Source organism: Macrobrachium nipponense, chromosome 6 (assembly GCF_015104395.2).
Source record: "Macrobrachium nipponense isolate FS-2020 chromosome 6, ASM1510439v2, whole genome shotgun sequence".
NCBI lineage: Eukaryota > Metazoa > Arthropoda > Malacostraca > Decapoda > Palaemonidae > Macrobrachium > Macrobrachium nipponense.
Window position 1 is genome coordinate 69,127,632 of NC_061108.1, and position 15,983 is coordinate 69,143,614.

General features: G+C 35.4%; 1 protein-coding gene across 1 annotated transcript in view; it reads right to left on the reverse strand.

Moving 5' to 3' along the window:
* Nucleotides 1-3,209: 3,209 nt before the first annotated feature.
* Nucleotides 3,210-15,983, reverse strand: part of LOC135216822 (arrestin homolog) — a 20,580-nt gene continuing 7,806 nt past the window's right edge. Inside the window, exons 2-3 of the mRNA XM_064252323.1 lie at nt 15,537-15,892; nt 3,210-4,370 (exon numbers count right to left, since the gene is read on the reverse strand). Coding sequence (XP_064108393.1) covers nt 3,621-4,370; nt 15,537-15,892 — 1,106 coding nt within the window. The 3' untranslated portion in view covers nt 3,210-3,620. The remainder of the gene's footprint in view (nt 4,371-15,536; nt 15,893-15,983) is intronic.

The window sequence follows — 15,983 nt, forward strand, 5'->3', positions numbered from 1 at the left end:
AACCTTTGACCGACCAGTCTTTATCTGAATATCCATTGCTGTCTCCTGTTGTCCTTTACGTCTGATGGCCATGTACTGACTGGCGTGAAAGGTGCCAGACCCAGTCAATGTCTCCTCAATAATGTCAATATTGTCATTAGAGTATTTCAAATAGCTAGTAGTAGGGGGGACATTGAGGAAATTTCTCGGGATCATGATATTTCCATTCTCTTGGAAACGTTGAATGACATCATTTGCGATAGCTGTGTCAATTCAGAGGATTGTGTCATACCCTGCTGTGTGAGCGGCTGCATGAAAGAGATTGACCAGGTCCTTTGAACGTGTAGCCTGGTGTAGAGCAAGACCAAGGCCAAGGTGCTTGGGAGTCATTTTTTTGCCTCTTGATGCCACAAAAATAATGTCCTGGCAGATACTGAGAACTTTGTTTTTCATCTGTACCTCGTACTCGTCATCACCATCCATCTTGTCAGTGTTGTCACCGACACAGAGGAGCTTTATGAGCATGTATAAACGCTCAGGAACAATTTTCTCTGCATTGTCTGTCGTAAGTCCACCTATTATGTCATGCCCTGGAGTGTGCTGAACATCACTGTGAATCTTCACGGCTACTCTAAATATCCAACTGAGAATCTCATCCTCATGCTGTTTGATGTCATCTTCTTCAGAACTGGTTCCTTCTTCAGACAAGTCATCCAAAACCGTTCTCATGGCAACATCAGTGAAACCGGAGGGCACAATCATAAGGGGCTTCGTTACATCCAACGGCTGAACAAATGTAACCTTATCACTGCCGAAATAGAGTTCTACCCTCTGCTTGAAATTGTAGCCTTTGTACGCTCCAGCCTCTTTTCCAAAATCTTTAGACAGAAGCTTACTGTAATGTTCCCAGACAGTCTTTAATGAGAACATGTGTCCTTTTTCCATCTCCTTCTCCAGTTTAGTCATTACATTTCTGAAGCAGATACCTTCTGGAGACGGGCTTTTCTCTCCACATTGCTTATCATACTTTCTGCAGAAAGAGACATAACACTTTAGGTGATATTTTCCTTCAGCAGCCATCAAGTCTGATACACCTGCAAACCTGCGGCGCATGGTAGGATCAGATTGTGCCAAACTAAGCCTGGTTTTCCAACAATATCAGTTTGACAGAAAGCACATTTTGATCAATCCATTGCACTATGGGCAGATCTGAGGGACTTTTGCTCATGTTGGGTTTCTGAGAAGGTTGATGTGCTTGGAGTTTGTTCTTTATCAGTGACAGATTTAAGTTTGTCTAATGCCTTTTGGTGAGTAAAATCACTGTAACATGACCTGTGCCATTAAATGTGGTGAGCATATTCAGATATAGAATATTTTCGAATTCTTGAAAATGCATTCACATATTTAGAGTCATTATATTTCTCTCTTTGTTTACAACATTCAGCTCCAGTTTGCACTCCAACAATTGTAGTTTTCCGTAGAGATTCTGATTTGCTTGTTTTTGAACTGTCCTGGCAAATGAGGCATTTATCCCAGTCTACACTGTCTTCTTCTCGACTCCTTGAGCCTCCTGTGAGAATTCTGCTAGCAGCCTTCATTTTTTATTCCTAGAACGCAAAGGAAATACACAGTTAGTATATATTTAGAACTATGTAAAACAGTGAATAGTAAAAGTGTATGTAGGGTTTTACTGGGCTCAGATGGCTATCCTGTATCTTACGCTCATCAATTCCACAAATACAAATTGACACTACGACTTCACAAATCAGACTCCGTATATTCTCGTTTCAAAAGCGGTCATCAGGTACACGTGTCACGTGACCAACCAATGAATATATACGAAAATAACAAATAAAAATAAATAACAAAACTATAACATAAAACCCCACAACTCAAATAAAACGTTTAAATAAGATAATATCAAAATAAGAAATTACAGAATTTAACATACAGCTAAACATACAAACATAAAATCAAACTACACCCAAATTCCAAGGTTATACGTTACATCAAACGATCACCAAACACAACCGAAACACGACGATGCGCAAAGTTGTAACAGGTCAACCACAGTCGAATCTGATTACTATTATTAGTAAACATAACTTAATCAATACGAGTTCACTACAAGTATAAGCTAGGTTTAAAAATCTATGCTTTGCATTTTGTATATTAAGGGTTCTAATTCTTAGCAATGTGAATTAGGAACCCCTACAAATTTTGTCAAATATTTTTGAAAAATAACTTTTTTTGGAGAATGTATAATACACCTAGGTTTATCTTAATACCACAATCAACTTATACACGATGGAAAACATAGGAATTGACTCCAACATTGTGAGTTTATTGCAATTAGAAGCTGAAATATGACAAAAAGTTTAGAAATTGGCGGCCATTTTGAAAACTGTCATGGCGGCCATACTATCCATATCTATAATGTCCAACAAGTGGATTCATATTTATCTTTATCTGGACAATCTATTTAGACTTGTTGGACTATTCTAACATGCAATCAGCAGGGTGTTGCATATTTTCCGACTTTGGCTTCCTGACTATATATACCTTCTTTGGCAAAATTAGAATTTCTGAGCACCAGCAGTTCCACATATTGTTTCAATTCATTTGCTTCTTTTTATTCACAAAAACAAGAGAATGGTAATAATTTTTAAAGGATTATTGATAATCTATACTTAATTTCTCATATTCAAGTATATATTTATAATTTATGCATATATATGAAATCTATAGGAGGTGCTGCAGTTCCACAGTACCTACTGACGAGCTGCCACATCTCTCAATGTTGGACTGTGGAATTGCCTCACAGAGAATGCCATGCAATTGGAACGTCAAAAGTTCAAGAGATGATGCAGTGCATTACTACCCTAATGATATTCTCCTTGCATTTTAATACATTTATTAATCTATAATTTATTTTTAATAAGTGGGATCTCTTCTTTCTGTACTTCACTTTAACTTCTCTTACTTCTTCCTAATGAACACCATATTCTTTGGAAGCTTGAATTTCAAGTCAATGGCCCCTGTGAGCTTATTCCTTATAAATAGGGTTGATCTTCTGAATAATTATGTAATATAATAATAATAATCATCACCTTTTCCTTTCTGAAAAACTATGCTATTTATATATTTGATTATACTGAGTTACTGAGACTGGCTCTTTTGCAACGTTTTACAGAACAGAAATAAACTTTAGGTTATCTGAATCTCATCGAAAAAGAATATAATTTTATTGATACTTGTACATAGGTAAAAGAGAAGGTAAAAATTCTTACAAATGGAAAAATATCTTTAAAATATACTACTTTGCAAACACTGTTTGAAAATATGTCATAAAAGAACTATACTACTTTGCAGACTCTGTTTGAAAATATGTCATGAATGAGCTATACTACTTAGCAAACTCTGTTTGAAAATATATCATAGATGAGCATAAAGTTGTATGGAATTAGCATAAGTTAAGGTGACACATGACAATGAATAAGAAACTATGAAAAATCATTGTTTTACGGCCATATGTATGAGTGAGAGCTAATACTTGGTATAACTAAGTCAGCTTCAATTTCACATCAGTGTTACTGACAATGTGAGGCCTAATACAGGAAGAACCCATATTGTCCTATATTTTAGTCATCTGCCAAAGAGTAACTTCGTCGCAAACGGGCGAACTCTTCAAACTCAATTTTATCGATGGACCGAGCCCTTCGCACTGGGAACTTCTGAGCGGCAGGATTGGGGTGCATGAGTTTGAAAGGAAGGTCAGCACAAAGTTCCCCACCGATGGCACCACAACTGAGCTTTACCTTGACAGAATATGAAACGATGATACCCAAGGCATCGTTAGAGCTCTTGCCCATGGGCACTAAAGTAGAAGATGCCAAATTAACGTCCTGATCCTTTATATGACCTTCAAAGGCAATTCCAAAACGTTTTTTGTTAGAAGAAACCAAAGGGGTGATGATGAATGTTTTGGTAAAGCTGTCTCCTGGGGTGATCGGACAACCTTCCTTTGACTCAAGAGAAGCCACAACCCGATTGAACTGCCTGCTGATCATTGTAACTTCCACATGTTGAATCACCTCAACATTTATGTTCTTCACGGTCTTCTTCGAGCCATTATTGACGCACACCTGAGCCTCGATGGACTGCCCATGCTGATAAATTTCTCGGCTCAAGCTGAGCTCCAAGTTCAACCTGCCGGATGAGAGGGTGAAACCTCGGCTGACTAGGGTATGTGGGCGACGAGAGGTGACCTCCAGAGGAGCAAACTGTACTCGCCTCACTGCAAAACTGACTGAATTCCGCTTATGAGGACGTTCTTCCTTCTTCTCGGCTACATAAAGTCGTAATTCGTAGGTAACACCCAAAGGCTGACTCTGAAAGTGTCAAAAGGAAACTTCATCACATATAGGTACAGAAATCACACAGAAAAAGACATTGGAAATAGGCATAACGAAAAAATTATTGTCATGTCTAAAAAAGAATATAATTGTTGTCACTATTCTTTTCATATAATCTCCAACATATATGGAACTGTGAGGAAATGAGAGGTAATATTAACAATAATAAAAATTTAAATATGATAAAATCATATAAGAATGAAGGATGCTTTACTACTGTGTATTGCTAAAAGAATGATTGAATGACCATATTCAAACAAAAAATAAACCAAAAAACCAGGAACACGAGACAAAGCTAGTAACTAAAGTGTCCCGCCCTATTCTATTATATTATATATTAAGAATAAAAAATCAGCAAAAATTAAAAATGGTAATCAGAATCTCTAGTAAGTCTTCAGAAATTTTCTTTTCTGCTGCTCTTCAGTTCCTTTCTTCATCTACCTCAATTTTTATACTAATATACTATTCCTCCTACTTAACAGGACAGTTACTTCTATTCACTCCTGTCTATAAAGATCTCAATGAGTGATGTGATGTAGAAGCCTTTGTATATATGTAGTGTTTGTAAACGACATTTGTCCTGGTTTGTTTTTATTAGGTGTTGACATGCATAGGGTGTGCTCAGCAGAATGTACTAGTATATAAATAACACTAACCATACCTTGGATTGGAACTTATCCCGAATATTATACAAAAGCAACAGTCGAAACAAAATGTCCAATTGTGGAATCTTCACCAATAAAACAACAAAATAATATGATCAACTTTTCCAATTGAGCCTGGGACTCTGACCAGATAGACAACATCTTCCTTAAGGCAGTGATGAAGTGGATTAAGGCAATTAACAGAACCCACGAAGGCTCACCAGCATCCCCAGGCATCAAATAATGACATACCTCCTACTATATATAATGAAACTCCTTCTGTTATTCACTACTTCATAAGTGCGGAAGTAAGTCCACTGAAGTATAGTCCTTAGCTTCAAAACAGAGTGTGTATATATATATATATATATATATATATATATATATATATATATATATATAATATATATATATATATATATATACAGTGGAACCTCAACCTACCAGCGAACCAACGTACGAGTTTTCCGAGATACGATCAGTTGCTCGGACGATTTTTTGCTTCAGCATGCGAGCAGAATTTTAACGTACGAGTTCGAGGCACGCGCAGCAGCTCTAAGTGTATATTTTCGAGGCGCACGCAGCTCTGAGGGTATGAGTCACAGCATCCCATCTCTGAGCCTTTCTCTCTCTATCGCTGTCTACACGTGGTAGAGTAAACACTGAGATTCGTTGCGCGCACAGTTTTTTTGCATTTGTTTGTGATATTCTGTGAAATCGCAACTTCTAACTTTGTTGTAACCATGGCACCAAAGAAAGCAAGTGGTAGTGCGAGTACCGAGAAGAGGAAGATGATGTCCCTCGAAATAAAGCTTGAAATCGTCGAGAAGCATGAGCAAGGCATGTGAGTAAAGGAATTGGCCAAGCACTACAACCGTACAACGTCAACGATCTGCACCATCTTAAAGCAGAAGGAGGCCCTAAAGAAAATTAAGCCAGCCAAAGGTGTTAAGATTATTTCAAAGCGCCGTACAGATGTGCATGAGACGATGGAGAATCTGCTGTTGGTGTGGCTGACGGAAAAACAACTTGCCGGAGATAGCGTCACCGAGGGAATAATCTGCGAGAAGGCGCACAGTATTTTTTCAGATTTACAACAGCAAACCCCAGGCACTTCAACGGAGGAGGAATCCTTTAAAGCCAGTCGGGGCTGGTTTGATAATTTTAAGAAAAGGACAGGGATTCACTCCGTTGTTAGGCATGGTGAGGCAGCAAGTGCTGATGTAAAGGCAGCAGATGAGTTCGTGAAAACTTTCGCAGAATTCGTCGAGGCAGAAGGATACATTCCCCAGCAAATCTTCAACTGCGACAAGACAGGGCTCTTCTGGAAGAAGATGCCGAGGAGAACATACATCACCAAAGAGGAGAAGAAGATGCCAGGACACAAACCTATGAAGGATAGGTTGACCCTCGCCCTGTGTGCAAATGCGAGTGGCGACTGCAAAATAAAGCTGCTACTCATATACCATTCGGAGAACCCCAGAGCCTTTAAAGCACACAAGATAATAAAGGAGAAACTCCATGTTATGTGGAGGGTAAACCCTAAGTCGTGGGTCACCAGGCAGTTCTTTATCGGCTGGGTAAACCTTGTGTTTGGTCCTTCGGTGAAGAAATATTTGAAGGACAACAACCTGCCCCTGCGAGCCCTTCTCGTCCTCGACAATGCTCCTGCACATCCACCACAGATTGAGGAAGAAATACTCGACGAGTATAATTTTGTGAAGGTTCTCTACCTTCCTCCAAACACCACCTCTATCCTCCAGCCAATGGACCAACAGGTAATATAAAATTTCAAGAAACTCTACACCAAGCACCTGTTTCGCCGTTGCTTTGAGGTGACGGAGAACACAAACCTCACCCTTCGAGAGTTTTGGAAGGACCATTTTAACATAGCAATAGGCCTCAAAATCATCGATATTGCCTGGCAGTGGGTTACGAAAAGGACCTTGACCTCTGCTTGGAAGAAGCTGTGGCCTGAAAATGTGGCTGAAAGAGATTTTGAAGGGTTTGAGATTGAGGAAGAAGAGGAGCCAGTGGAGGAAGAGATCGTGTCCATTGGCAAGACTACAGGTCTGGAGGTGGATGAAAGAGACATCGAGGAACTCGTTGAGGAGCACTCCGAGGAACTTACGACTGACGAGTTAAAGGAGTTACAAGAGCAACGGCACACAGAAGCATTAACTGAAGCTACTTAGGAGGGAGAGGAGACAGAGCCGGAGATAATCAGTACAAAAGAACTCAAGGATATTTTGGTAATGTGGGAGAGGGTGGCACGTTTTGTTGAAAAGAACCATCCTGAAAAAATTGCAACGAGTCGTGCGACAGAGCTTTTCAACAACACGTGCCTACGTCGTTTCAGAAACATTCTCAAAGGGAGAATGAAACAGACTTCCTTAGACATGTTTCTTGAGAAAAGGCCTTCAGCTCAAAGTGAGCAAAGTGTGGCAAAAAGGCCAAGAATTAGTGAAAGTGAAGAGAGTGATGAGAATTAAGCTAAAAGAAAAAAAAAAAAAATGTTAAGTAGCATTTAAGTTTAAGATATGTAAAGCAATTGTTAAGTAGCATTTAAGTTTAGTTACAACGTAGTGTACATTTACGTACGAATGTAGCGATAGCAAAACAGTCATCCGTCCACCTCCGCCTGTCTCCTCTACCCACAACCTCCACTGTCTCCGTTAGCTCAAGTCGTCTCATCTCCAAGGTAAGTAAATTGTATAAAACCTTATTATATCTTCATATTTTCTTTCTATTTTGTTATTATATAATATTTGTTATGTAAAAACCTTTTTTCCTTATGAAAAAACAAGAAAAATGAAAAATATGAGGTGCCATTTTGAGGGTTGGAACGGATTACGGCTGTTTCCATTATTTCTTATGGGGAAAATTGATTTAATGAGCGAGCATATTAAGTTACGAGCTCGACCACGGAACGAATTAAGCTTGTAAGTTGAGGTTCCACTGTATATATATATATATATATATATATATATATATATATATATTATATATATATATATATATGTATGTATATATTGTTACGAAGTGCCAAGTATCTGGTTACCAATCATCGACTGTTACCTCACAAAAGCCAGACACCTGAACCCTCATCACAGGTATTAAACGACTGAATACTCTAAAGGCAACAGTGATCCCTTAACAACTTACCAGTATTGCAGAAAATCAGACTAAGTTCATCAAAACAGATGTGAGGTAATCTTGTAAGTAATTAAATTAATCAAAGGGCATCACTCCTTCAACAACTTTAAAAGTCTAAGTATTTCCCTGATTTCAGAAGTCTAAGTACTTCCCTGGTTCTAAGTCACTTCAAATAAATTGAAGGAAAGCAGATCAATTACCACTCTATGTTTCTACCTTAACATCAATATAATCAAATGCAAATATACTGTTTAGAAATGAAATACTTATAATAAAGATTTTAAATACAAAAATTTATTATGAAACTCAAAATTTATAAGTGAAACTCACAATATCAGGGAAAATTACTGTTACTTGAAAACAAAGTAAATTTTAATTAATTCTTGAATTAAATTAAGTAAAATTAAATGAAAATTAATTTATCACAAAATTCAAGAAAATTAATTCAATCAAAATTCAAAAGCATTAGGCAATAATTGAAGATTTGAAATTAATTCACAAGTGCTAAACAATAATAAAACTTGAAAAGAATTCTAAGTAAATGCAAATTAATTCACAAGTGTTAAATTTAATTAAATGTGCAATGATTAAGCAATGAAAATAACTAAGTCAATTAAATTGTGAATGTAAATACAGAAAAATGTGGACAGTATCAAAATAAAAAGGCACACTTCAACAAGAAAATGAAAAAATGCACAAAATGAAACAAACACAAAACACAAAAATTTGCGATGTGTAAAAGTGTAAATCTTTTCACTCAAAACATTGTAACCATCAGTTTTTACCAAACCACTGTTCCGTTCAGTTATTAGTTTCTTACCAAACCATCATAACCATCTGTTATTAGTTATTAATTAACCATTGTTCCTATCCGTTATTAGTTATTAGTTAACCATTGTTCCTATCTGTTATTATTTATTAGTTTCTTACCTAACCATCATAACCATTAGATATTAGTTGCAACTAATAAAAATATGACACACTTCACCTTTTTGGTATACCAACTTCTTTCTTTGCTGCAGTCTTGTTTTACACTTTCACAAAAACCAGGCACCGTTACAACAACAATGTTTGTTCAGATTCCATAAAAAACACTATTTAACACTAAATAAACTTTAAGAAATATCAAATATGAAATTCTCAAGTTACGAGTGACCAATTTACGTTACGTTAATATAATCTCAAGGATGTTGAGGGAGAGAGAGAGAGAGAGAGAGAGAGAGAGAGAGATGTTAACGCCTCGAGAATCTAAGATCTAATGAAATTCTTCTCCCTTGCGGAAACTGGACAGGGGAGATGACAAAACGTTTTTGGCACAATAATGCTTCTAGAAGCTTCGAAATCTTACGCAACTTTACTTACAAAATGTGTAACCTGCAGGTGGCACTCGGCAAAGACATACGCGTACAAGACCAGTATACAATAATGTTCATACCCGATCGAGACGAAGGAGAAGTCCCTTATCACACATGATGACAGATTCCCAAAACTCATTGAAGATTCGAGCTCGCTTATCAAACGTGTTGACAGATTAGGAAAGCAAACGGAGATCTCACAGTTCCTCTAATCTCACAGTGCTGACATAATAGGGAAAAAATCGTAGTTTCGAACGGACAAAGAAAATCTCTCTCTTTCTACGTTCCATGTATATATATATATATATATATATATATATATATATATATATATATATATATATATATATATATATATTCTTTTACAATATGTTATGCGAAATCTGAACACACATTTTAAACATCCTATCTGTAAACTATCTAGGAATCTGAAAAGATGTTGCACAATAATTCTACATAACATTTTATACAGTCACAGAGGAGATATATGCATTTTGAAAGTAGCAATATAAATATATATATATATATAATATATATATATATATATATATATATATATATATATATATATGTATATATACAATATATATACAGTAGTACCTCGAGATACGAAAGGCTCTACTTACGAAAAACTTGAGATACGAAAGCCAGTGCGAAAAATTTTACTGCTCTACATACGAAAAGTTTTCAAGATACGAAAGGTTGTTGCTGTAAAGTCCCGAGATTTGCCCGGACCACCGAGAAAAATGTTAAAACTCCCGCGCCGCCAACTGAGTAAACTCGCCACCATCCTCCCGCTCTCCCATTGATTCCTGATGCTAGTCACCCCATAAGGTCCTGCTCTCCTATTGGTCAGCATCTACCCCTTGTGCTTTAAGTATTCTATTGGTAAAAGGATGCTGTAAATTGAAAAACTTATTCATGCAATACATTTAATAAAAAAAAAAAACATTAGGTAAAGATAGAATAAAGAATAGAAATGAATGGTTATTATACTGTTTGGTAGTTTCAGTAGTTGAAGAGAGATAATGAAAATTTATGGCTTACTGTGTAAAGTGATTGCTTGTCGATCGTTCGATACTCGTAAGTGCTGGATGTAAACAGACGTTTGGAAGCTTTTTTTTGTTTGTTTATTATAGTTAATGGTTACTTAATAACTATTTGCAATACATTTAATAAAAAAATTGTGAATTAGATATCATAAAATATAAAATAAATCAGACTGCCAACAAATACGTATTTTTTAGAATTCTTCTTCTGTTTTATTATTACGTTACGTATACGTATGTTTCATTATAGCTGTCAGTAACTCGATATCTCCATTAGGTAAAGATAGAATAAAGAATAGAAATGAATGGTTATTATACTGTTTAGTAGTTTCATTAGTTGAAGAGAGATACTAATGACAATTTATGGCTTACTATGTGCTAGGAAAAATGATTGCTTGGCGTTCGTTTGATACTCGTAAGACGGGTAAGAGCTGAATGTAAACAATCGATTGGAAGGTTTGTTTTTTGTTTGTTTGTGTATTATAGTTAATGATTAATTAATAATTATTTGAAATGAGTACATACTGATTATTTATACATTTTATTGGCATATTCTAAGCTTTTAGCTCTTAGGTTTAGATGTCAGAATCATAGACTAGGCTACAGTAGCAACCGCTAACATAGGCTAGGCTTATTGCTAAGGGATATATGCTAAAGTCCTAATAAAATGGGGTTGAACATTACATACAGTTGAATATTACTCAAGTATGTACAGTATTTTGCCTTTTTGGAGTCATATTTCTTCCGTCGGATCGGCGTTGTAACCCTAGAGCATGTGTTTTAGGCCTGGAAATATAATTTACTGGGGTGTTTTTGGAGGGCTTGGAACGGATTAACCATTTTACATGTAAAATGTGTTCCAAGATACGAAAAACTCATGATACGAAGGCCGCCTCGGAACGGATTAATTTCGTATCTCGAGGTACCACTGTATATATATATATAATATATATATATATATATATATATATATATATATATAATATATATATATATATAATATATATATGCCTAATGTTTAACTGCAGAGAGTGCAGATGCAGAAATCGAGGGATGCAGCATTACTAACGTTATTGCATGAGTGCAGCAAGCGCATTGCAAATGATTGAACTGAAGTTAGTTCATACCAAAGTTTGGTAATTTCCTCATTTCAATAATTTACATCACTGATTTTTTATAGCATAATTTACTTATTTGTTCGTTTTTATCATCATTTGTTTGTTTTTATTTCATCTTTTTGCTTATTTGCAAACACACTACTCAGTATGTGTATGTGTCCAATTCTTGGGCAGTTTTTACTATTGAAGTGATCATTACCATTCAGGTTTAAGTTTTGTAAATAAATTGTTAGTGTGTTACACTGTGATATTGTTGTGTCAAACCCTTGGAGAGTCCTAAAGCAGCGTAGTCAAAATTCCATCCTCTGTTCATAAAACTGAGAGATTCACGAGAAATAATTTGAATGATAAAGATCGAATTCCTACTCCTTATCTGAGAGTTGCAAGCAAAATAGTCTGGATTCTAAAGGATTAGAAACCGTCTCTGCAGACATCCGCGAAAGGTTCGGGACTGAGAGGAAAGAGGCTGAAAAGTACGAAAGCTCAGCTAGGTCCGAGAAATATTGGCGCTCGCAGAAGGCGCACTAGAATAACTGTTAAGTAATTCTACTCCTACCTCAGGCAGAAGCCGTGAACATTTTAGTTTTAACTGAGAGTGAAAAGAAGACAGAAGTTGTTTGCATTTAGATGAACTCCTCCCTCTTACCTAGATTTCCCGACCTACAAATGTTCTCTGTAAAAATTCTTCTGCGCATGCAACTGCACTGTAACGTTACATATATATATATTATATATATATATATATATATATATATATATATACACATATATGTATGTACAGACGGCCAACGAAGAATTGGCGTAGTTTCTTAATTCATTGTTCGTTATGGAAATATTGCCATATGCAGGTGCCAGATTATTTACTTAACAATAAATAACATTTCCTTTCAAAGGTGCTATACTTGAAATAAATTACATTAGAACTGAGTAGACTTATTCAATGTATTAAAGATAATTATTTTGCAAAGTAAGGAAAATATATACCGATGGGTCCACGATTTCTAATTTTATTCTCAACTCTAGCTTCGTGACAGCATACTGAAGATTTTGAAGTTGGCTTTGCTGCCGCTCGAGTCTTAACTCAACGTATCGTACTGCACTGGGGTGTTGTCATTTCGTCTCCTACAGCCGATAAATAATACATCAAGTCGTTAACATTCTTTGAAAACAATGTTTAGTTAAACTAATTTTGTCCTTTGATCAATAAAATAATTTGCATGACACATTTAGTGGGCCTAAATTGGACTTCTGATTTTCCCAAATGATTTGCCTAGGTCTATTTTCAGCAGTATACTCTCTCGGATACGTAATATTAATGAATATTTAAATCGACTATATATATATATATATATATATATATATATATATATATATATACATATATATATATATATATATATATATATATATATATATATATATATATATATCATATATATATATATATATATATATATATATATATATATATATATATCTATATATATATACTATATACACATATATATTAACCTGCTTTATTTGACTATTCCCGTTATTCTTGTTTTATTAGCCATGTTCGCCTTTCTTCTTATCCTTTCATAATTGCTTAACATAATTAACTCAGACCTAGCTCTTCAAAGTCAAAAAGCAATCATAAAAAAATCAAACGAATTTAATTCAGCCTTATTTTTTTATCGAATTCCTTGCATATCATCCGGTTTCATTTGGACACCTTGGAAAGCTGTGGGAATCAAAACTGACGAATACATTAAGAAAGGCTAACTTTCCTTAAAGCTTTCTTAGGTTGATCTTTTTGTAGCTATTCATTTCTTCTATATAGAAATTAATTCAAATTAGTTTCACATGTATACCTACTAGACCTACTACCATAAACATACTATAAGTAGGTGAAAGGATAAGAAATATGAAAGGTGACGTTCTCGTTTAAGTCTATTTCATATGTTTTTTTTTCTTTTCAAGAAAAACCTACTGCTTTAATCAAGGGTTGCTCTTTGACGACTACAGGGTGTAACATGAGTGTATGCACATATTTTGTGGAATGAAAGATAAAGTTTCTTTGAACAGAAAATATTTTATAAACATGCATTTTAAAAAAAGTCGTCTGTTGTCGGTGCGGGGAATTTTGAAATAACCGTTATCATTAGTGATACTTTCACGAGATGGAGTTCGTAGTGAGAAGTCGGATTAGGCCGATGTTAATAAAGTATCTCCCAATAAAATGTATTCTTTAGGTTTTGAAGAAAAAAAATGCATGCATCATTGAAACCGTTTCCCTCCCTATCCGTGGTATTCACTGGCCACCGATAAAAAACAAAACAAAAAGAGTAAGCCTAACTGAATCTCTCATCCATCAAAGATAAGTTTGCTTATTCATTAGACTTATTCATTAGACAACTATCAAAGACTTCAAGTGTAGATTTAAAAATATCTTCCTCTCCATCTAAAGTATTCATCAGACACCAGTCATAAGCGTAGAGCTAGTCAGCAGTTTGTGAAATTCCAATGTTTTGTGTAAAATTCAACAAATGGAATAGTTCAACTACCTTCACCTTAATATTGAAATGATAATTTAAGGACTATGTTTATGGGATACCATTAAAGATATGCTAATTAAGAATAGTCCCGTAACAAATAACAACATCATTTACAAAATTCCTTGTAAGGATTGCCCATCGTTTTACGTTGGTCAGTCTAGTAAAAATTTATGTGTTCTGATTAAACAGCATATGTATTCAGTTAGAACAGCCCAGACTTCAAATGCATTGTTTATCCATCTGAGTGAAAAATCTCATTGTATTAATTGGGGTGATACCTCGGTAATTGCTAGATCTAATGATTATGTTTCAAGAAATTTACTGGAATCGGCAATTATACAAATCACTAATAAAAACAACCTAAATCTTAGTCTGGGAATGTACCATTTGGACCCATATATTTGTAAGATGTTTATGAAGGACCTCAAAATAAATGAACAACTAATAAATTAGTCCCACATGTATATAGTTATTATTTCTCTCTCTCTCTCTCTCTCTCTCTCTCTCTCTCTCTATCTCTCTCTCTTCTCTTCTCTCTCTCTCTCTCAGTCTCTGGTTCGATTTCTCTCTCCCTCTTTCTCAGTGCTCCGATATATCTATATTAGATTTTCTTTCGTCTTTTCATTAATAATAATTTTTGTTGGGAAAATTTGTGTAAAAATTCATGATATTAAATTGTATATGCTGCCGTGTTGTTTTCAAAATGTACTGTTTTCTGGAAGAATCACTTGTTTACTGCGGGTATCCTTCAAGGTGTGGCTAGCCTATGGCGACTCCTCCTCTCTGTAGAGTGAAAATCGCCCTTATGGCTAATCTTGTAGTGTCAGTTTGTATATTAAGCCTTCTTTTGACTATGGTGTTCTTCGTAAAATCAGTTTGCCTCAGTAAAGGGTCCGAATAGGACCGAAAGTACTCGGCTATCTCGCTTTTTTTTTTCATTTTTTTCCTTCGTGGCAAAAAAACCTTTATATATATATATATATATATATATATATATATATATATATATATATATATATATATATATATATATATATTATATATATATATATATATATATATATATATATATATTATATATATGTACACACATTTACATATTTGTAATAGCTGCATGAGTCTCCATGCTATGTTAATCAGTAACTATAGTCCATTACAAAAATGAGAATTTTCCTGTAATTGACCCGATGAGCTTTATGCCTTACATAAAACTGTCTTGAACGAGATGATAAGATGCTTATATAATAGACAGTTATTTCGAAATTAAACTTCAGAAAACTTACTGTGTCGTCATTTCCACTGTCAAGGAAGACTGAGCAAGGAGCGTGATGAGGTAAATTGATGCTGAACGGATGGGCATTGGCTCCAAAGTTCTTGAGCAGTCTCTGTTGGATGTCGCTCAGGTCAGACTCAGATTCTTGGAAAGAAACGGGGGTATTGACCAGCTGGAATTCCTTGAAGAAGCTCAGTCCCATCACCTCATCTTCCGGCCTCCCGTAGCGGTAACTGACCGCCACTCGCGCGAAGATGCGTCTTCCTCGCAGGTACTCATCGTCGACCACTACCACGCCATCGACGGGAGCTGTGTGAGTGATATGGTCGACGAAATCTCTTCGACTTAGATATGCAGTGACTTTGCCTGAAATACGAAACAAGCAAACGTAAGATGAAAGTATATGCAACAGAATTGTCATTTCTGAACATCTTATGCCAGAAACCAACGTAGTATA